At 38.3% G+C, this 23,046-nt stretch overlaps 2 protein-coding genes and 1 long non-coding RNA gene across 5 annotated transcripts; 1 reads left to right on the top strand and 2 right to left on the bottom strand.

Annotated features, from left to right (window-relative positions):
- Window positions 1-29: 29 nt before the first annotated feature.
- On the bottom strand, window positions 30-2,639 carry LOC309508941 (myosin-7-like). The gene is made up of 5 exons (XM_082183504.1): window positions 2,489-2,639; window positions 1,827-1,919; window positions 756-926; window positions 362-671; window positions 30-232 (listed from the first exon to the last, which is right to left on the bottom strand). Exons 1-5 carry the CDS (start codon window positions 2,510-2,512, stop codon window positions 159-161), a joined length of 672 nt encoding a protein of 223 aa, XP_082039630.1. The 5' UTR covers window positions 2,513-2,639; the 3' UTR covers window positions 30-158.
- A 1,035-nt stretch (window positions 2,640-3,674) lies between these two features.
- On the top strand, window positions 3,675-15,124 carry LOC309508999. Its single transcript, XR_014209761.1, has 5 exons — window positions 3,675-6,340; window positions 6,435-6,480; window positions 6,562-6,713; window positions 8,676-8,800; window positions 15,112-15,124. It is a non-coding gene; the product is annotated as an uncharacterized lncRNA (long non-coding RNA).
- Window positions 8,646-23,039, bottom strand: LOC309508892 (myosin-7-like). Of its 3 annotated transcripts, none has more exons than XM_082183417.1 (37): window positions 19,728-23,039; window positions 19,481-19,624; window positions 19,245-19,401; window positions 18,467-18,494; window positions 18,275-18,377; window positions 18,081-18,173; window positions 17,945-18,008; window positions 17,756-17,854; window positions 17,560-17,663; window positions 17,292-17,430; window positions 17,088-17,206; window positions 16,850-16,999; window positions 16,589-16,759; window positions 15,611-15,920; window positions 15,435-15,523; window positions 15,089-15,294; window positions 14,724-14,847; window positions 14,341-14,477; window positions 14,015-14,270; window positions 13,664-13,906; window positions 13,406-13,582; window positions 13,182-13,327; window positions 12,997-13,087; window positions 12,531-12,920; window positions 12,307-12,433; window positions 12,063-12,181; window positions 11,652-11,848; window positions 11,339-11,522; window positions 11,086-11,251; window positions 10,852-10,976; window positions 10,416-10,724; window positions 10,126-10,329; window positions 9,724-10,020; window positions 9,483-9,587; window positions 9,302-9,397; window positions 9,081-9,215; window positions 8,646-8,759 (listed from the first exon to the last, which is right to left on the bottom strand). In XM_082183417.1, exons 1-37 carry the CDS (start codon window positions 19,926-19,928, stop codon window positions 8,739-8,741), a joined length of 5,826 nt encoding a protein of 1,941 aa, XP_082039543.1. In that variant the 5' UTR covers window positions 19,929-23,039; the 3' UTR covers window positions 8,646-8,738. The 3 variants fall into 3 exon arrangements, with proteins under 3 accessions (XP_082039543.1, XP_082039544.1, XP_082039545.1); XM_082183418.1 differs by having other exon boundaries at window positions 15,435-15,517; XM_082183419.1 differs by having other exon boundaries at window positions 15,435-15,511.
- Window positions 23,040-23,046: the final 7 nt, after the last annotated feature.

The following is a 23,046-nucleotide window of genomic DNA, read 5'->3' as shown; positions in this document are numbered from 1 at the left end:
ATCTGCCAAATGCATACAGTAAATGTAAATGTAAATGCTTGAAATCAATGAACCTGTTGGGGAATCCCTTTCTGCAGATCCTGATGCCCTCCAGCACACCGTTACAGCGCAGCTGGTGCATGACCAGAGGATTCTCCATCGCCCCAGGAGTCTTAGTCTCATTGGGGATGATGCAGCGCACAAAGTGAGGGTGAGTTGACCTCAAGTTGGTCATCAGCTTGTTCAAGTTCTCCTGTGGATAGACACTATCCATCAATCTTCCCACATACAAATATATATATGTATGTATAAATAAATATCACAAAACATTATTGTTTGTTTCTAGGGTTATTTTCCTCCAAGTAATTTGTCTGAAACACACCTGAGTCAGCACCAGCATATCCAGGAAACAGGTAAGACAGAAGTTTCATGGTGGACTTCTGATAGAGGCCAACAACAGTTTCATTAAGAGGATCCTTGTTCTTCACCAGCCAGTTCATGATGTTGTAGTCCACAGTGCCAGCGTAGTGAACCAGGGAGAAATGGGCCTCTGGTTTACCCTTGACAATCCTGGGCTTCTGGAAGTTGTTTGATTTCCCCATACGGTTGTCATAAAGCTTAGCTTTAAATGTTGCATCACTGGCTTTGGGGAACATGCAGTCCTCTTCAAGGATGGACATGATACCCATTGGCTAGCAAAGAAAAGATTGAAGGGTTTCAAATTAGCTGAGCAGTATTGATCCAATACCTGAGATCGCTCAAATTTGAAAACTCACCTTTTCAATTAGATCAATACAAGCCTGCAAATCCATGCCGAAGTCAATAAACTCCCACTCAATGCCCTCCTTCTTGTATTCCTCTTGCTCCAGCACAAACATGTGGTGGTTGAAGAACTGCTGCAACTTCTCATTAGTGAAGTTGATGCACAGCTGCTCAAATGTGTTGAACTAGAACAGATTAACAGTGTTGTCAACATGGGTAGAAAACATAGAACCACAGAATGATATATTTTAGAGTAATTTTTTATGTAATGTTGGAAGTCTGTATGTATAAAATGTATTCATATTTAATCTAAATGCCAATGTACTCCTAAAATCTGACTAAATAACCCAAATAACATATACACAATGTAAAATGAACAAAACTGACTTTCTATTCTAGAATAATGGATCAAAAATATTATTAGCACGTCTCATTTAAACAAACATATGCAGTACAATTTTTTTACAAAAATACGCTTTCTATAAGATCATCACGTCCCCTTAACATCATCTGTACACTAGTACACCTGTCTGATAGACATTACAGTGTTACAGAATAATGTGATTTTATGGTAATGTGAACAGTATGTTATGAAGGGATGTTAATAATAATATAATAATAATTCATTACATTTATACTGCGCGCTGTATACATTTCTCGGCACTCTAAGCGCTTTACATAAGGGGGGGATCTCCTCAACCACCACCAATGTGCAGCATCCACCTGGATGATGTGACAGCTGATGCTACGTTAATCATGAAGTAGTCTCCACCTGCTGGACACTCTGGCCCTTGGTGACCCACTCATTTCCCACTTTGACTATCTAACAGATCTATTTGTAGAAATGTAGAAGTTAAGCTTTTACATTCAGTTAATTCATCTTTAAGAATGAGAAAAGTTAGAAAGGATTTATCAAAGATTTTTCTTACAAGTCTCAATGTCAGCAGAAGCTAGCTTTCCACTGGCAGCAAAGTGAATGTGGATGAACTTGACCTGTTTAAAAACAACAGCTATCAATGTAATTTCATTTGGGTAAATAAAATTTAAAAAAGCATATTTTGAAACTGGAGGCAAATAAAGCTCACAAAGTGAGATGAGTTGTAATTTCTGATGGTCTTGGCATTCCTGAAAGCCTCCAGAGCAGGATTACACTGGATGAGTTGATCCTCCAGCGTACCCTAGAAAAACAGACATATATAGACAGTAAAAAACAGAGCAGACAGTTTTGTGTTTTTGCTGGTTATGTTATAGTAAAATGTATGTTGTAAGTGTACCCTTAAAGCATAAACTGACTAATTCATGTAATTTGTTACTTTATACCCTTTATCAATGCATAGGTCTCTGAGGTTGAATCGTTGTAACATTGGTTGGATCTGTTTCTAACCTATCAATGGTGTCCTTCTTGCCACTACCAGCAGCAATACTGGCAAAGTACTGAATGACTCTTGGTGTTCAGTCTTTCCAGATTCTCCACTGTCAACACAAAGCAGTATTAGAAATGTATGAAGAATTTATACAATTATTAACAAATAAAGTAAAACCCCAGGATGTAACTAAAACACAGAAAATCTTAGGTGATAAGAATAGACTGGTTTTCTCTGTCTGTAAAAAATACATACACATAACTATGAATGTAATATGCATAGTAAATGAACAATTTCCACTGGTTATTGACTTATAGCCTGTGCTGTTTTTTTAAAGGCATGGTTGTATATAAAATATTTAAAGAATTGTCAAGTAGACGCACCTGACAGCATGTACTGGTATCCATTGTCAGAGATGGAGAAGATGTGTGGAGGAGCTTCACTCCTCTTCTTTCCTCTATAGGCAACAACGACTTCCTGGTTGTACACTGGCAGCCACTTGTAGGGGTTCACAGTGACACAGAAGAGCCCAGAGTAGGTCTGTAAGAGATTCACAGAAGGTTTAGATCTACTCATCCACGATAAAGAGAACATGTGAGTGTTTTAAGACTCGACTCACGTAGATCATCCAGGCTGCGTAACGCTCTTTGAGGTTAAACAGCACAGCGGGCTCGTGCAGGAAGGTGAACATCGCCATGTCCTCAATTTTATCAAACTTTGGCGGGTTCTGGGGGTGAACATCATCCTCCTTCACAGTTACTGTCTGTGGGAACATGAGATTTGAGTGTCAAAAGTGTCTGCGTATTATTTTGTCGATGCAATCAAATTTCATCCTTTAATTCATTCATTATGTAGAAACAGATCAATAGAGGTGATAGACAGTTTTTTTTATTTGTATTGTTTGATTCATAACTATAATTATCCAGCCCTTATTTTAAACATAACACTCTGAGAACAATACAACAGGTATTTTAATGTAGAGAAATGTCATCATCGTGCAATTGCACTTTGTAACTATTTAAAATCCCCAATTAATCATAACGCCAACATGAAACATGAACAATTATGAAAAATTATTAATAGGAGCATGTTATATATAGGAGCATGTTTGGACACTTAAGACACAAAAACAAGATAATTAACACATTTTTAAGACACATAACACAATGACATTTTCAAGCAAAAATAAAAATGGTTCTGTTTAAAACTAGAATACAGTGTAATCTAGTTTATTTGTAGTTTGAGGAATATGTTGATAGTTAATGTGATTTTCTACAGTGCGAACTTGAGGAGTTTTCATACATTCACTAAAAATCGGCAATTGATTTGAACACATTGAGCCAAAAATTAGTGAAAAGAAAGGATCTTGCAGCATTTGAGGCACGGCACGCACATACAATGCAACATTCAGGCATTTATAAGTGTGGCTTAAGTGTCTAAATAATGTAAGACTGTACTGTATATTGTAATACAGTAGGATTTCTAATAAATGAATAACTCATATGAGATTAGTCTACTGCAGTCAGTGATGTTGAGTGTCTGTCAGGGTCACTTACCTTTGCAGTTCAACTCTCCTGACACTGATGGTTTACTGTCCTAGGGTCACACACAAATATAAAGCAGAATTACTTGTTTAATATCAAACATTTGTCTACTATATGTTACATTATAGTCAATAATGAGCAAAAGGGCAACTTGAAAAACTTGTTCTCTCTGTGCCTAAGAGGTAATATACTGTACACCAAAGGAATTGTTAATAATGTCAGGGATTCATAAAGTCCGAGGCGTCCCAGAAGGCTTACCGTTTGATGATATGATAGAAAACCTGTCTGAGGCCATAGACTCTCCACCCCTTTTTATATTGTAAGAGGTCCTCTAAATTGGGTTGCAGGAATTTCTGAAGCATGTCAATGTCTGCATTTGGTTAAGAAGCATATGGGCTGGGTGTCTGCTGGAGGCAGGTGTACGTTTATTTTCTATAGGGTATAATTCATGCCAGTAAGGACCAGTGTACTTTGTCAATAGATGTACTTTCATTCAACTTATTTATGCTTCTAAATTACAGTCAAAAATGCAATTTACCACATGTAAGGTAAGGGGATTCTGGAGAAATATTAAGATGACACAAAATGGTGGAATGCAAAGGAAACTGGAAAGTTGCTGAAATCACAATCCTGCTGCATTTTACCATTGTGTTATCAATCATAACTATTTTTTTTATTGTATATTGTCTGATAACTGAAAAAAAGAGAATGTTTTTTTACATTGGTTAACAGCTGTTGGCTCAAAGAAAATGCTTCTCATTTTTTGTATCAACTGATCTGTACCTTGCTCAAGGACAAGCCAAGTATAAGTTCACTCTGTCCATCATAGATGCTTTATATCCATTCGAGCAGCCGCAACTGAATCCGTAAGGGCCGAGGTCAGTTTACAGTTGGTGTGATCGCTTCACTCAGGCCTTCATCGCTGACAAGCCATTGTTCCTTTGCCTTCACACTTGAGGACAAAGATAACCTGTGAAATTCTTCCTGGGTGCTCCTAAATGATTGAGAAGAACAGCTTGTGTGATCTCTACAACCAGCATCCATTTATGTATTTCTCCAGCAGACTGATCTCACTGCCTGTTTAAATTAATGTACACACAACCTCTCCTCAATGTCAACATAATATTCATCATCGGAACTGTGTCTAATTTGTCCAGTTTGGCAGACAATCCATACTTTTTTATATCAGCAGCAACCCAAAACCCAGGTTATCTAGAACATTGGTCATTCAACTTGACAACATTTTCAGATTGAATTTTTCAATGTGTTCAGCAGCACAGTGTTGTCCGCTAAGTCAAGATCCGAAGGCCTAAAAGTGTAAAGCCTCTACAATAAGTTCATCCTCGGTCACATTTCACAATGTCCATTGTAAAAATTCTAACAACTCTTCTCACTTTTGTTCACTTTTAGTTGCTTCTGTATTTCACTAAAAAGAGTGAAACTTCTGTCATCACTTACCCTCATCTCATTCCAATCAAGATTGCATATATTTCGTCCTTCTGTGGAAAACAAAAGAGAATGCTCTATTTAGAAGAATGCTGGGGTACAAACAGCATTGTATGGACAGAAACACACTGACATCTTCAAAATATGTGTTAAACAAAACAAAGTGTCATTAAATTTTGAACCATATGAGGGTGAGTGGGTGATGACAGAATTGACTTTTTTGAGTGGATGATCCAACTGAACTTGATGTACCAATATTCCAATAACATTACTTTCATGCTACTAGACCTTTTTTAACCTAAAATGCTAAACTGTATCATCAGCCCTTTGTAGAAGTGTATGCAACAACTATGTGCACAATGCACCATGAACTTCGTGCAACGTTTGCATCGATGCATATGGAGGTCTGTGTCTGACTGTCAGTCATCCTCTTACCACTTACAACATTGTTTCCTTCCCATTGTCCTTGAGTACAAAGATAACCCTGTGAAATTCCTACTGAGTCTCTGACGAAATGGAAGCAACTGATGAGGGACATTGAGAACACATAAAGCAGATGCCTCATTTGTAAAGGTCTCCAAGCACATAAATAAATGTCAAGCGGTACATGTTGGCACCCTTGCGAGCCGTATACATACTACTTATGTTACATGGCCAATTGAGGCAAAACGATGCTGGTCACAAGACAAGTGTTTATTATTACCCAACTTTCTATCCCGTATTGAGTTAAAAGACATGGAGAAAGAGAAGAAATAGTCATGTTGTTTTCTTGGCATAAACATTTGTTCTTTTAGAATAATAATTTAAAAAAAGTTCTTTATGCAAATAACCAAAAAAAATAACTCCTGTTGTTCATAAACAATGTTCATCTGTTATTCTCTTTATGCACCTGTTGCTGGATGTCTGAAGGGGTCAACTAACTGTTAAGACCATTTGTGAACAAAAAGGGTGAAAGTTTAAGATGCTGCTACATTTCTTTTAAATCATGAGGGGCTTTTCAGAGTCTTAAGATGTCAAGCCAGCAGTTATTATCTTCTGACTTATAGCAATATATCTTCAAATATCTCAAGCACATTCTACTGTGGTTTAAGGTTGCAGGATGGCTGGTTGCTCTGTGATCCTTTGAGGAGCTCCTCCCTACATTCAGCTGTTAGACTCCACCTCTAGCACTGGCCTGTTCTTCACATTTAATACTTGGTTTTACCAGTGTACACGGTTCTCTTTATGCCATCAGCGTTTAGCCTTGTAATCAGCGACTCTTCAACAAATTTCCATTGTTTAATTTAGCAGTTTTTATTTGGAACTGTTAAATACATTATTATTTTAATTTGTTTTGCAGGTCTCAAGTCTCATGCACTCTAGAGGAACATGGACATTTGATGCAGGTGAGACTTGAACATTGGTTTTAGATGCTCTGTAGATGTAAGGCTTACTTACAATGATTTTTCACGTTCAATCATTTTCAGTGTGGACGATGTTTAGAGGACACTTTGGTCTGTCAGAGATGCACCCTTCTTACTACAGAACGTGCATACAGGGGATGACACTATAACTCCAACTGATCTACCAAAGAAATGAGTCTTGGGTTTCATTCACACTTGAAAGAATAAATAATGTGGTAGGTTTTTTTTTGTTTTTTTACTTGTAAATAAGATGTGGCAAATGTTAATATTGTATTCTGTAAAAATGATATACATATGTCAAGGTAAAAGTACCTTTTGTTTTAAATTATGCAAATCTAGTAGTCATTCATTTAAGCCATTAGTCAACTAATCGCAAGTTTATATTAATTTAATTTAATATATACTGGTGGGGGGGGGGGGGGGGGGGATACTAAACCATAATGAGCCTGTAGGCATAATTTAAATCTGTCCTAAAGCGCATGATTATGATTGTGTCTGAAAAACAGCGAGGAGACATTATTTATTAATAAACAAGTGTTTTCTGAGTCAGTGTTCAACTCCAAAGATGAAGTTGACGACGCTGACGCCATCTCCACAGTATAGTTAAAGGAACACGCTGACTTTCTAGGACTTTAGCTTATTCACCGTATCCCCCAGAGTTAGATAAGTCCATACATACCCTTCTCATCTCCGTGCGTGCCGTAACTCTGTCTGACGCACCCACCACTAGCCTAGCTTAGCACAAAGACTGGAGGTAAGTTTAAAAGTAGACATTTCAAGCTTTCAATAGATATATTTCTCATGTCTGTGATGCAAGTAGCCTATACGCTGCGTTCGGTTCATTTTTGTGACGTGCTCCAGTTCAGGGAAACCAAAATGGCAAAAAGCACACCCTGTTTGTTTTCTTTATTTTACAAAAGCATAACATTTTGTTGTTATTGTGAGTTCAAATTGAATTGAAACATTATCTGCATGACCAAAAATGTCAGCGTATTTTAAGTTGTTTCCTCTGTTATCAGGAAAAAATACAAGTGATTGCACCAGCGCCACCATCTCATGTTTTTCGCGTGCTAATACTTTAGCTTCCGCACTCGGCACAAACACTTGGATATGCGGCTAATAATAGCACACATTTATCTATAATAACGTTAGAGCGAGTAGCCATGTAAAGTTGATACTACATGATACTTGTTTCAAATGATAAGCCATATTTGAGGTCGATGGATGATAGGCGACCGTTTGTATTTCCTGCCCTGCATAAGCCTCATTTAGTCAACTATTAAGGTGCAGCCCTATGCATGTTATTTACATTGTTGCAACAGCCTATTGTTCTGATGTATTTTGCTTCTGTGGCTCTCTGTGCACATTTTACTTCATTTACACTGATTAGCTTGCCAAGGAACTGTACTGTTGGTTGCTAGCATTTCTTCAGCATTTTTTTTTTTCAAATTTTTGATCATTTTCACAGCATTTTCATGGCCCCCAGAATTTTTTTTTTGTGTAAATATGCAATATATAAAGTTGAACTGAAACACACAAAAAATAAAATGTCATGATTATTCACGCCTCTTCGCATACAGCTTTCTTACACAAAACATGTTTTACACATTTTAAATCAATATATCGTTTTATGTGAATGAGCAAAAACTCTAGACTGTGTGATACAATTTTCAAAAGTCTTGTGAACAAATAGTCAGTATGGGTTTTATGGCCTTATTTCAGTAAGTAAAATCCACGCATAAACGTAATTATCTCAAAACTACAAACTTTTACATACATGCTGCTCATATTATTGTAGCAGAGTTTGTGCTGAATACAGTGTAATCAGACTTAAGCCATGAAAATGTTACAAGTAACAGAAATAAGCACAAATGTCAGAGCATGTCAGAACACCTCCAGGGCCAGAAAACACCTCAGACCCCAGAGGGTTAATTAAAGTTGACTACAAATCACCAATCATCTATGTAAGTCATGTTGCTTCAAATTGCATATTCCCATTGAAAATTAATCAGGTCACTGAAAAACACACAGATATACACATTTATGTATGTGGTTTACTCCAGGGAGCCTGTACTTGTAAAAAGTGCCTGCCAAACATAAAATAACTGTTTAAATAATTGTTTTCAAATATGACAAAGACCACAAGAAAAGTTTCATTTGCAATCTTTATTCTACAGAACTACAGGTAATGAAGTCAAGAAGAACAGAGTCAAACCAAACAAGCTTTTCAGAAAGATGCTTCACTCTTCATCTTGCCCTTTCTGTGAGAGGAAGAGACAAGGAAAAGACAAGTGTTTGGAAGGTATATTTGTTATTTGATTTTAGTTTTTGCAATACATTAAAACTTAGACTCACTCAAGGAAATAGCGATAAGCACAAAATGCTTTAGGTCATTCTCTTTTAACTTATTTTACAGTTTATCTGGCATCACTGAATGGTAAAGGCTTTAGAAACTTGTATTTACGAAATGGTCTTTAACCCTTTCACCATTCAAAGTAAAACATTACCCATTACTTTATTGAGCCATCTTAAACTCTATGATAATAAGCAGATCAAATTCTGGGTTAACTGAGTTAACTTACCTTGGATCCTGTATCACGGCTCTTGGCTCTCAGCTTGTTGACCTGAGATTCAGCAATATCAGCCCTCTCCTCTGCCTCATCCAGCTCATGCTGTATCTTACGGAACTTGCCCAGATTTGCATTAGCCTGTTCCTCCTGATTAAATCAAAAGGTTGTTGGCAAAAACAATATACAAACAAGTATATATATATAGTACAGGAATGTACAGACAATAAACTTACAGCCTCCTCAGCAGATCTCTTGTAGGATTTGACCTTCAGCTGGAGTTTGTCCACCAGGTCTTGAAGACGAGCCAGATTCTTACGGTCTTCCTCAGTCTGTTAATAGACTTTTGATTATTTTTGGTCTTGGTGGTTTGAAGATGGTAAAATTGGGGGATATTGTATTGAACAGAGAAATAACCTGGTAGGTGAGCTCCTTGATGCGTCTCTCATATTTACGGATCCCTTTCACAGACTCACTCGCCTTTCTCTGTTCTATCTCCACCTCATTTTCCAACTCTCTCACCTACCGAAACCACAAATTATTATTTTAAATTGATCAGTTCTCTAGAAGGCTATTGATCTCTGAAATTTCTCTGACACAAAAGTAATGCATTTTAAATAGAAAATGCATTATTAAGAACTGAGTTTCGTAAACTAACCCTAGCTTCCAGTTTCTGGACCTGCTTCTTGCCACCCTTCATGGCGATCTGCTCAGCCTCATCCAGACGGTGCTGCAGGTCCTTGATGGTCTGCTCCATGTTCTTCTTCATGCGCTCCAGATGAGCACTGGTGTCCTGCTCCTTCTTCAGCTCCTCTGCCATCATGGCAGCATCAGTGATGGCCTTCTTGGCTTTTTCCTCAGCATTCCTGCACTCCTGCACTGCCTCCTCAACCTCAGTCTGAAGCTGAGTATTATCTCCCTCCAGCTTCTTCTTCTGATTCAGCAGGCTGGTGTTCTGAACATGGACAATTTTGACATTCATATAGTCTTTTGATGATATTGTTTACTAAGAAGGGATTTAGGCTTTATTTTGCATAGTATTAGTACAGATGTGTCATACCTGAGAATGCAGGAGCTGAACTCTCTCACTGACATCCAGCAGTTCCTGCTCAGCCAGTTTCCTTCCTCTCTCAGTTTGTTCCACCATGGATCTCAGCTCATCCAGTTCAGCCTGCAGCAGATTGTTGCGTCTTTCCACAATGGCGATGTTCTCTTTGAGATCATCATTAGCACGAAGAGCATCATCTAGTTGCAGTTGGGCATCCTGTAAAATAAAACTTTTTCAAATTAAAAGACTGCAGAACTATGTTCACCTAATCATTATAACATTGATTTCAAGATTCTTCATACTTTGAGATGTCCATGGAGACCCTTGAGTTGCTTCTGGGCTTCTGATGCCTGTCTGTTTGCCTGGCTGAGCTGAATCTCCATCTCATTGAGGTCTCCCTCCATCTTCTTCTTCAGCCTGAGAGCTTCATTCCTGCTGCGAGTCTCTGATTCCAGTGAGCTTTGCAGGGTATCCACCACTCTCTGCTGGTTCCTCTTGGCCTGCTCCATTTCTTCATCTTTCTCAGCCAGCTTACGTTCAATATCAGCTTTGACCTGATTGAACTCCAGCTGAGCTCTAAGAATCTTTCCCTCTTCATGCTCAAGGGAGCCCTGACCAATTAAAAGACTTAGCCATTAAAAAGTACTTTAAGCTTTATTTAGCAGCAAATGTTTTCTTGCTGGTGTATAACTAGAAAAACTAGACCTACTACATCTACACATAACACACTAAATATACCTCAGCCTCTTCCAGAGCTGCTTGAATTTCAGTTTTCTCCTGCTCCAACTGCTTTCGAATTTTCTCTAGTTCATGAATGTTTTTTCCACTCTCACCAATTTGTTCAGTGAGATCAGCAATCTCCTCTGTTTGGTAGGAAAAGTAATAATGGTTAATATATAAGAATGCCAAGAGAAATACAAAAAGTTTATGAAAATGATGTGAATGCCCAGATGACTAATAAATCAAGGGCACCTTGGAGGTTCTTGTTTTCTCTCTTCATAGTCTCCAAATGATCCAGAGACTCCTCATAAGAGTTCTTCAGTTTGAATAGTTCAGTACTCAGAGATCTGGCTTCCTTCTGGGAGCTTTCCAACTCGCTCTGAGACTCCTCATATTTCTGCTTCCATTCAGCTAGGACCTGTTGATAGAATCAGACTTTGATTAGTTACCATTGGAGCTGAATGAACACAAAGATTATTTATCTGTAAGGGTTTTATGCATTCACCTTGTCAAAGTTTCTTTGCTTCTTGTCCAGAGCAGCAGCAGCAGCATTGGATCTCTCCACATCCACCATGAGATCTTCAATCTCATTCTGCAGCCTGTGCTTTGTCTTCTCCAGAGAGGAGCATTTAGCATTAACAGCTTCCACAGCTTCTTCTGCATCTTGCAGACGCTGAGCAAGTTTTTTCCTTCATGAATAAACAGAATTTGTTCCAAAATAAATTAGTGGGGCTTTTACAAATTCTTGGCTTACAGAACAAAGTCAGATGTTTGTATGGTATGCTACATGGGAAACCCAAATATTTCCTGCTTCTCACTTAGCATCCTCCAGCTCCTCAGTCCTCTGGATGGCATCAGTTTCATACTTGGTTCTCCACTGAGCCACCTCAGAGTTTGCCTTGGACAGACTACGCTGTAGCTCAGCCTTGGCTTCTTGCTCCTCCTCATATTGCTCCCTCAGCAGATCAGCATCATGACGAGCAGACTGAACTGCATGGGCCAGAGCATTCTTAGCCTATAAGATATTTACAGTTAATGTTTTCTGTTAATGGGAATGGCACAAAGCTGTAGTAAAAGACTACAGTCCCCTTTAAGGCATGTGGGTTTGGATCCCACTGCTCTTAGAAGAGTTTATTGGGTGATGGGTTAGTGTAGTCGTTTAGGTTTAGGACTGCTACACTGTGGTACTCTAAACTTGTGGATTCAGGTACCAACATGGGTTGCAATACCTTGATTTCCTCCTCTAATTGTCTCTTGAGGTCCTCAATCTGCTGGGTATAGGACTGCTTGCCTCTTGTTAGCTGAGAGACCAAGGAATCCTTTTCTTCCAGCTGTCTAGATAGCTCCCCTAAATAAATAAATAAATATATATATATATATATATATATATATATAAACCAGTACATTACAGAAAGTAGTGTGTGGTCTTGATAATTAGTCTAACAATGCACAGAATAAAGTAATAATACATACCATTTTCGGTTTGTAACCTAGCCTTTTGCATGGTTAAGTCATTGATGCTGCGTTGTCCTTCTTCATATTTTGTTCTATATTCTGACATCTGGTCCTCAAGAGTCCTGCACATTTTCTCTAAGTTTGCCTGGATAGATATTATGTAATTAAATAATATCAAATAAAGCATTAAGAACATGTTATTCTAAAGAACACCTGAGGTGAAGAAAACAAGAATTCATCACCTTGGACTTGGCAAGCTGCTCCATATTGGAGACCACATCGTCCAGTTCCAGTCTGAGTTCACTCTTCTCTTTCTCCAGCTTCTGCTTCACTCTCTGGAGGTTGTCGATTTGCTCTCCCAGATCAGCCACACTGTCTGCATGTTTCTTCCTCAGTGTAGCCGCAGTGGACTCATGTTGCAGAGTGGACTCTTCAAGGTCTCTGCGCAGTTTCTGGAACTCAGCTTCACGTTTCTTGTTCATCTCAATCTGGGCAGCAGTGGCTCCACCAGCCTCCTCCAACCTCTCACTGATCTCCTCCAGTTCTCTGGACAGATCAGCTCTCTGTTTCTCAACTTTAGCACGGGCAGCTCTCTCAGCCTCCAGCTCTTCTTCAAGCTCTTCAATTCGGGCCTGGTAATGTGAAGGAAAACAAAATTTAAAGCTAGAATTCATAATTGCCTACGTTTTTAAGAATCATAAAGTTTACCTGCAGCTCCTTCAGTTTCTTCTGGAGTTGGCCTGCCATTGCCTGCTCATCTTCAATCCTGCTACTGAGCTGGCTGATCTCAAAATCCTTCCTGTGTTGCAGAACATATTTGATTACCATTATTAATAAGGATTCAGATTGTGAGCTGTTTCTTGAATAATTATTTCACCCTCTGGAAAACACACTTTTTAATCCTCTCTTCCATTTGCTGTTTGTCATTTTCCAGGTCCATCACGCTCTCTTGGGTCAACTTTAAGTCTCCCTCGAGTTTCCTCTTTGCCCTCTCCAGATCCATACGAATCTTCTTTTCCTGTTCCAGGGAACCCTCAAGCTGGAAGGAAAATATTTTTTTCAGCATTGTAAATGTCACCTTTTTCATCTACAACACAAGAGTCAACAAACCACTCACATCATCCACTTGTTGCTCCAGCTTGGCTTTGGCTTTGGTGAGTGTGTTGACTTTGTCTTCCTCACTCTGGAGGTCATCCAGTGTTTGCTGATGGGCCTCCTGAAGAGCTTTCTTCTCCTTGGTCAGCCTAGCTATGATCTCATCCAAAGCTGCCATCTCTTCTGTCAGGTTTTTAACCTGTAAAATTGTATAATTGAATCAAGAATCTCTTAACACACCATTCTTTTATCTCTAACTTGCTCAGTGTTGAAAACTGACCTTGTTCTCAGTGGCATGTTTCTCTTTCTCCACTTTGGCCAAAGTGAGCTCAAGATCATCAATGTCCTTCTTGAGCTCAGAACATTCATCCTCCAGCTTTCGTTTCTTTGAAGTCAGCTCAGAATTCATTTCCTCTTCATCCTCCAGTCTCTCAGTCAGCTCTTTGAGTTTGGCCTCAAGCTGGATCTTATTCTTGATCAGACCCTCACATCTCTCCTCAGCATCACAAAGATTATCTTGCTCCTGTTTACAGGTACAAAAAATGATGTATATATATTTTAATGTCTTTGTATAATTAAATCATAAGTATAGTTGCTATTTAGTCATGAATTAATAAAATCGTAAACTTACAGTTTGGACTTGGAGTGTCAGGTCATTCTTCTCTTGGAGAAGAGAAACCATCTTTTCCTCAAGCTCCTTTCTGCGGGCTTCAGATTTGGCATAAGCCTCCTTCAACTTCAGGAATTCTTCCTTCATGTTGGCCATCTCTTTCTCCGCCTCAGCAGATCTCAGCAGTGGTTTGATTTTGAAGTAGAGCTTCATCCAGGGCCAATTCTTGACACCCATGAAGGCACGTACATTCCACTGGATCACAAGCAAGGCATCTCTGCAAAATAAAACTGTTCTTTTTGTCTCTTTTTATGATGCATTGACAGATTTAATGCCCACCGAGTTACCTTCGTTCAACAAGCTTCTGGAATTCAAGCCTTGCGAGAAGACCACGTGATCTAGCTTGAATATTGGTAATAATGAGAGCAAGACGGTCGTCTCTCATTTCTTCAAGGGTACCGAGTAGACCCGCCTTGAAGAATACCTAAAAAAAAATATTTCAATGACCTACGATCAACAGATAGACATAACAGGCAATCTATCAAAAGCATAAAACAAATCATGCACAAACTTAAAGAGCAATGCTGCAAGTTCCCCAGAGACTAGGTACACTTTTTAGGAATGTCAGCCTTCAAATAGAATGGGATAGGAGAACAAATAAAATAAATAAATAAATAAAACTACACAGATTTACACAATCTACAAAGCAATTACTAATCAGCATATATACCTTTGTATGTCCAAATTTATACTGGTTGTGGTCAATTTCCAAAGAGCCCAATAACTTCTCAGCTCCTTTCCTGCTGTCAATGAACTGACCATCTGGGATGGCAGCAGGATTCAGGATACGGTATCTGTTGTTGCATATTTAAAATTAAAGTTTTTAAATAGTGTTGATTTTGCCATTGGCAGCATCGATATATGGATTTTTTTAAACAAGCTAAATTATTGAATGGCCTTTAATTTTTGTCATTTACACACATTTGTGTAATTTGAAAATGTCAAGTCTCATGGCATAATGTGGCTGTTTTCTCAAGTCAGCAAGTTTTTGACCCAAGTGCAACTCACATGTCTCGTATTTATAAGTGAATGTACCTCTGCTTGAAATCTCCATACAGGATCCTGTTGGGGAATCCCTTTCTGCAGATCCTGATGCCCTCCAGCACACCGTTACAGCGCAGCTGGTGCATGACCAGAGGATTCTCCATCGCACCAGGAGTCTTAGTCTCATTGGGGATGATGCAGCGCACAAAGTGAGGGTGAGTTGACCTCAAGTTGGTCATCAGCTTGTTCAAGTTCTCCTGTGGATAGATATTATCCATGGCGCTCCCATTTATATATATACATATTAGGTCATGCTGTTTACATAAATGAAGAAACCAAGCTATACTAAATAATACAGTTCATTATGAATCAGCACGAAAAGCACTCTATATGTTACCCTGTGGAGGGCAGACACCGTCTGAAAAGAAGAGCCCTTTTTCTTCTTCTCCTTTCCTTTGCCGCCACCACCACCTCCTCCCTCTGCGACTGTTGGGGAAAAAAACATAATTCTTAACATCAACCTTGCTCTAAGTCCTTATTTTTCTCAAGAATCATGTCATCAGCACAACACACCTGAGTCAGCACCAGCATAATTGGCAAACAGCTGAGACAACATTTTCATGGTGGACTTCTGATAGAGGCCAACAACAGTCTCATTAAGAGGATCCTTGTTCTTCACCAGCCAGTTCATGATGTTGTAGTCCACAGTGCCAGCGTAGTGAACCAGGGAGAAATGGGCCTCTGGTTTACCCTTGACAATCCTGGGCTTCTGGAAGTTGTTTGATTTTCCCAAATGGTTGTCATAAAGCTTAGCTTTAAATGTTGCATCACTGGCTTTGGGGAACATGCACTCCTCTTCAAGGATGGACATGATACCCATGGGCTATAGAGAAAGCAACAAAATGAATGTAACTTAAAGCAAAATGGATATTAACTCTTTCCCCACCAGCATTTTTTTTTTTTGCCAGTTACCGCCAGTATTTTTGATCAGTTTCACAAAAATGTCATGACCCCAGAATATTTTGTTGTATGAATATCTGAACATCCACTATATAAAAAGAAAGAACAGAGTCTCTGCTTTTAAACAAACAAAATATTCTAGCTTCATGCATTCTTTTTTTTTTATCAACTCCTGTACATGTGGGTAAGTTAAATTAAATTAAGCAATATTTCAAACAAAAAGCGGTGAAAATCGGACTTCATCCGAATGGGCATCAGAATGATGATGAAAACGTAGATGGTGTAGATCAGTTCCATTAACACCCCCAAAGCTTCCACAGTCCCGTACCTCGTCCTGGGTCAACATTTCATTCAGTAACTGAATAACGTTATTTATAATAACGAATAATATTATTTAACGTGCATAAGCAAAGCTTTTATCGCTTGTTTTTGCTACTTTTTCACCAGTATTTTGATCCAAAGATTCTTTACTCTTTCAGAAAATGTGTAATAGCGCCCCCTACCTTATAACAGTGAAACAGTGAAACTTTCCATCAATGGTGGGGAAAGCTTCTAGATTAGATATTCAGAAAAAAGGTTTTGTACACCCACCTTTTCAATGAGATCAATGCAAGCCTGCAAGTCCATGCCGAAGTCAATAAACACCCACTCAATGCCCTCCTTCTTGTATTCCTCTTGCTCCAGCACAAACATGTGGTGGTTGAAGAACTGTTGCAACTTCTCATTAGTGAAGTTGATGCACAGCTGCTCAAAGGTGTTGAACTGCAGGTGGAATATATTGTGGAATCACAATGGCAAAGTAACAAAGAACCAAAGTTCTTCAACAATAATAATCAATTGATTTCAGCTTACTTCAAAGATCTCAAATCCAGCAATGTCCAGCACACCAATGAAGTACTGGCGAGGCTGTTTGGTGTCCAGGGATTGGTTGATTCTCACAACCATCCAAAGGAACATCTTCTCGTACACTGATTTGGAAAGAGCGCCAACAGCATAGTACACCTGTCCGACAGTGATAATATAATTAAATATTACAGAAAACGTATGCTTTTAATAAGTTAAGTTAATGAGATCATGAAATGGTCTCCACCTGCTGGACATTCTGTCCCTTGGTGACCCACTCATTTCCTACTTTGACTCTTGGGTGGCACAGAGCCTTGATGAGATCAGCAGAGTTCAGGCCCATCAGATAAGATGCTTTATCAGCATCTGTCGTCAATAAAAGAAGATGGTTGATGGTAATGAATCTTCTATTAACCAATGCAATATGTCACCATTTTGTCCCAATACTGACCCTCAGTCCCATCAGCCTCAGCCTGTTCCTCTCTTTGCTTCTGTTTGAACTTCATGTTGCCAAAGTGCATGACGGAACCAGTCAGCTTGTAGATGCTGTTCTTCTCCTCATGGGTGAAGCCCAACACATCGAACGCTTCCTACAGCAAATATCATTAATTTAACATGATAAATGCCTCATATTCTTCTTTCTTGTATTTTCAGTAAAAATTCATCTTTAGAACGTAAGATCAAAATGTATTAATTGTAATTATTAGCTGATAACACACGTCAGTAGCCATCAGCTCGTCAGCATCAACAATAGAGGCCACTTGTGTCTCTCCTTGAGAGATGAAGGCGTAATCATAAGGGTTTGCTGTGATCAGCAGCATCTCTGAGAGAAAGGACACAGAGCACTTAGACGTCATGTTGTAATGCATTTTCAAACAAAATTATAGATATTTGGTTGTAAAAAAATTTGCCCACCTAAAAGTTCTGGTTTCTTCTGAGACAGGATCTGGTAGAAGATGTGGTAGTCTCTCTCAGCCTTGAGCTGGAAAGTCACACGAGATTTCTCCAGAAGATCTGTCACAGAGAACATTTAGTTTAAAAATCATTACTATCATGCATTTATTTGTATTATTTCAATATGAAACTAAGCATAAGTGTTCCTACAAGTCTCGATATCTGCAGAAGCGAGTTTGCCATTTGCTGCGAAGTGAATGCGGATGAACTTGCCCTGTTCGAAAAAATAAAAATCGTTATGTCTTTTCAGCTGTATTCAGTTTTCACTGCTATTTCATTCACTTACAAATCTGGAAGAGTTGTCGTTCCTGATGGTCTTGGCATTCCCAAAGGCCTCAAGAGCAGGATTACACTGGATGATTTGATCCTCCAGAGTACCCTAGAAAACATAATATTAGACATGTGTGTATGGTGAATGACAATCAAAGATAATGGCAGTTCGATAAATGTTTTGTTTTAATTCAGATCTCCTCCGTTTACCTTCTTATCACTGGTTTCCTTCTTTGTAGGACTAGCAGCAATGCTGGCAAAGTACTGGATTACTCTCTTGGTGTTCACAGTCTTTCCAGCACCAGATTCTCCACTTGGGGTAGAAAGATCAAATATTAAGCACCACACAGTTTTATATAAAACTGAACTATTATAGAAAGTGATACGCAGAAGTCAACTCACGTGATAAGAATAGACTGGTTTTCTCTGTCTGAAATGGGCAATGAAAATATGAAACAATACAGTTATGTTCTAAACAAACTCTGTTCTGAAGCGGTCATCAAAAAACAGGGTAAAAAAAAAATGCTGAATGCATTTAATTCTTTCTCTGCCATTGACAAGATTTTCAGTCATGGACAAGCTATAGGACTGCGAAGCTTTGGGGGTGTTGATGGACTTAATCTACTCAATCCGATCCGGACGAAGTCTTTGACAAAAACGCGATTTTCTCAGCTTTTAGATCAAAATCTTGATTTTTTATGAAACTTACACACATTCAAGAGTTGCATGAAGCTAGAATAAAATGTTGTTTTTTTTGTTCTCTTTTTTTTGCTGGTGCTGGCTGGCAACTTAAAAAAAATTATAATAAAAACCCGCTGGTGGGGAAAGAGTTACTGAAAAGCAACTAACCAAACATTGGGCATAGTTAGAATAGCGAAATACTGTATGTGCTTCCCATATTTTTCGTTAGTGAAGTTAAATGTCATACATCAAACTGTTGTTTCTATGAATCTGTCACTTGATAGAAGCTAGTCAAATTGCATGGGCAAACTGTGACATTCTCAAAAACCTCAAATATGATATCAAATTAAATTAAAAATGACTGGACACCACTTATACAACAACATTACAAACAAGTTGCTACAAGGATTACAAGCAAATTCACTGTCATTTACTGTGTCCTGAAAACTGAAGTAAAACCACTTGATTAGGTAGAACCACTGGTGTCAAGTAGACGCACCTGACAGCATGTACTGGTAGGCGTTGTCTGAGATGGAGAAGATGTGTGGAGGAGCTTCACTCCTCTTCTTTCCTCTATAGGCATTGACGACTTCCTGGTTGTACACTGGCAGCCACTTGTAGGGATTCACAGTGACACAGAAGAGCCCAGAGTAGGTCTGTAAGAGATTCACAGAAGGTTTAGATCTACTCATCCACGATAAAGAGAATGCGTGAGTGTTTTAAGACTCGACTCACGTAGATCATCCAGGCTGCGTAACGCTCTTTGAGGTTAAACAGCACAGCGGGCTCGTGCAGGAAGGTGAACATCGCCATGTCCTCAATTTTATCAAACTTTGGCGGGTTCTGGGGGTGAACATCATCCTCCTTCACAGTTACTGTCTGTAAAGGGCACATACTCAAAGAGTTATTACTCATAACAATAAGTTCCTCTAATGCAGTGAAGTAATAATCAATAATGATCACTTGTTTAACCTGAACTTACTTTGCCTTTTTCAGTCTCACAGGTGACTTTATCACCGTCCCGACTCACAATGGTTCCTTTCACAAACTCCTCCTCAGGATCAGGGACGAAACATTCCTTCTTCATGTCGAAGGGGCGCGTTTGGGCCTCCAGTCGCTCCCTGTCTGACTTTCTGAGGTACGGAGCAGCAGGTCCAAACTCCTCCATCGCGACATCTCCCATGTTTCACCTAGCCTGCTGTTTGTAAGTGTATGCAAACAGATTAATATACGAGATATTATATATTGGAGAATATTTGGGCACTTAAGACACAAAAATAGCAAAGTAATAAATAAAAATAGAAATGCCATTTTCACTAAACAAACATTCAAAGCTTTGAAAAAAATGAACAAAATAGTAAGAAAATCTTAATAAAAATGCATACAAAAATCTTTTACTATAAATTACAGGAAACACTAAGGCAGTTTGTTTTCCTAGATCTGCAAAAAACATCAAAATCTTCTATCATACATATTTGATAAGTTGTTAAATGTGCTTCATGCCACAATCAATCATTTCACTATTGTTAATGATGCAGTATTGCTATTATGATGTAAAATAACTGCACAGATGTCATTATGAAACATGCATTATGACCATGAAACACTGATATGAGATGCTTTACCTCTGACCGCTTCCACCACAGAGATTATCACTGCAAACGCTGCAAATGCATTAACATGAATTCCAAAGTTATAACTTTGAAAAATTTGTATAAAGAAAGAATATTTTGAATTACCTGTTTACAAGTTGTAGGCTTGAGGGAAAGTTGAATGGCTGAAGCTGAAGATCCTCTCAATAGAGAGTCCTTCCTCTCTTTTATAAAGTGACTATCTATCTAAATAAGGGAGTTGGCACCTTGTTATGGCAAACTGCTTTTGTGCTTGGTTTGGCTGATGTAGGGAGGGATAAGCATAGTTTTTCATATAGTCATTCCACCGCTGCCAACTACATCTCATAATGGAAAATAATTACAGGGGGACAATTTAAATCAGCATGACAAACCTCAACGCTTTGACCATTAAGTCCTATCTGCATTCAAAATATGCCAAATCAAGCTAATCTGAAAAACACAGCATTATTAGCTTGTGTCGTATCATAAATTCTACAGTATGAGGGCATACCTCTGTTTTTGTTCTAAACTAACTTTGTCTAATTAAAGTCACAGGCGAATCACCAGATGGGTAAGTCATCCTAATAAAGTAACTTTTGAAATTCAACAATGGTGTTCGCTTGCATTCTTTTTCTCCTAATGCATCAACATCATTTTAAAGAAAGCACTATTTCCCATGTTATAAGGCCATAAAGACTTCACTTGCTTTGACTAATTATGCAACAATAGTAAAATTATTTTTATTAATGGGACTGTATTTTCAGGAAAACACACAGAAGTCTGAAATGTCACAGTGTTATCACGGGTCCTATCACGAGTTCAGATGGGTTGAAGGTCAATGAGCGACAGATGAAATGATTCCTTGCTTCCCTGGCACAGGATCATCTCTTTTGTCCTTGGGTATAAAGATAACCCTGTGAAATTCCTGGAAAGTGACGCCCATTGATTGAGAATCAGTGGTTTGGCTGCAGACAGAAGCTCATCCATTTATGTAACACAGTGGAACGTTTCACTGAAAGATAAATATAAATAAGGGAAGAGTGATGGACCACTTTGTTTTATTGCAGCTGTGAAGTTAAAGCAGTGATGGCCTTACTGTAATATTTTGTGCATGCGTCCATTGTCACAAGACAAGTGAGACAAATGGGGTGTCGTCTTTCTGTCGGGTCAAGCGTTTGGTTGCCTGCCCTTGTAATGGAGTACATCATCTTAGTTGGTTTTCGTATTTTGGTCTAGTTCACTTCATGATCATTTACTACTGACATTATGAAGATTATAGAAATTAAATCACTTTTTTAATGAGATGTGTTTGTATAAAGGCTATTATTATAACTCATGGTTTGCCAACAGACAAGTATGGTTGCAGCCAAAGTGACGAGTTGTGACCATAAGCTATTATTAGACGTCCCACTAAGTGAAGACAACTAAGCAGCAAAGGTCACGCTAACAAGGTGCAAGTGTTCAACAAGTGAGATCGTTTTCATTGTGCATGCCTTCATAACGTCTACAATCACTCCCTGTTGAAATCTCCAGGCAAGAATCTCATGAGGACGATTAATTGATCAGCAGTATTTACAGTACGAGGACGCAATCGGCCAGATGTCTGAACCGTAATGGTAATTCAATAGATCTACAATGCTAAGTTAGTCTCTGTTGTCTCTGAAAGGACTATATTTATTTAAAATACTTTATGCATTGTCTAATGCTATACTTAAATAAAATTGTGTTCAGGGTTCCCACAGATTTCAGCCAATGATTTCCTTGACTTTAATATTTTCAAGGTAATTGATTTTTCAACATTTTATAGACATTTCATTCAAGACAATTTATTGTTCATGACAAGCTATTCCTATCACTCTGCCATGACTTCAGTAATCGAGGATTTTATGACTCTTTGAAATCATTTGAAACCTGAAAAGCCTGACATATGAAATAATATGATGCTTGTTGATTATCATTTTTGATACATCAGGCTTTTATGGCTCATATAGTGAGAATATGGATCTCAAACTCGAGGTAGAAAAAATAGCTACATTTTATTCAAACTGAACAAAAAAAAAATGCAATATGGTGCTGATGTTTATATGCACAAAGACATAGACTACTGACATAAAATGCATCTAAATATCAGTTGTCACTATATGAGCCAATAATATGTCTTAGTAAGATGATTTTTAAATGCTTAGTTTTATGATCAAAGCTCTAGTTTTAAAACATATAATGCAATGCAATACAATGATGAACAAATAAACCTTCAAAATCCTAATGATCATATTTGCTACATTTGAACACGATGTGTGGATAATCAAATAAACATGGTCGCTTCAGTCCATTAAATGTACATTTTGAAATATTACAAACAAAAATCTGACATTTCACAGCAAAAAGACAAGAACTACAAGCTGAAGGTGGACATTTTTACAATTATACTAAAAGCCTTTTACTTGCTAAAAAAAAGGTATGTTAACAATTTATAGGCCTTAGAAATTTGCGTATCAAATATGATACACTAGGTTTTATAGGGTTAAAATTCCCTGATATCTCCAGGTTTGTGATGACCGCAGGGATCCTGTGTATAGCTATTTTGTAGAGGAATTTCTTCTTGACAAACAAAAATTCAAAATTATATATATATATGAATCAGGGGCTGCAGTTCAGAGTGAATTTCTGGTATAAAATGAGTTACAA

This window comes from Leuciscus leuciscus (genome assembly GCF_965113295.1).
Source record: "Leuciscus leuciscus genome assembly, chromosome: 11".
Classification (NCBI taxonomy): Eukaryota; Metazoa; Chordata; class Actinopteri; order Cypriniformes; family Leuciscidae; genus Leuciscus; species Leuciscus leuciscus.
This window is presented reverse-complemented; position numbering and strand designations above follow the sequence as displayed.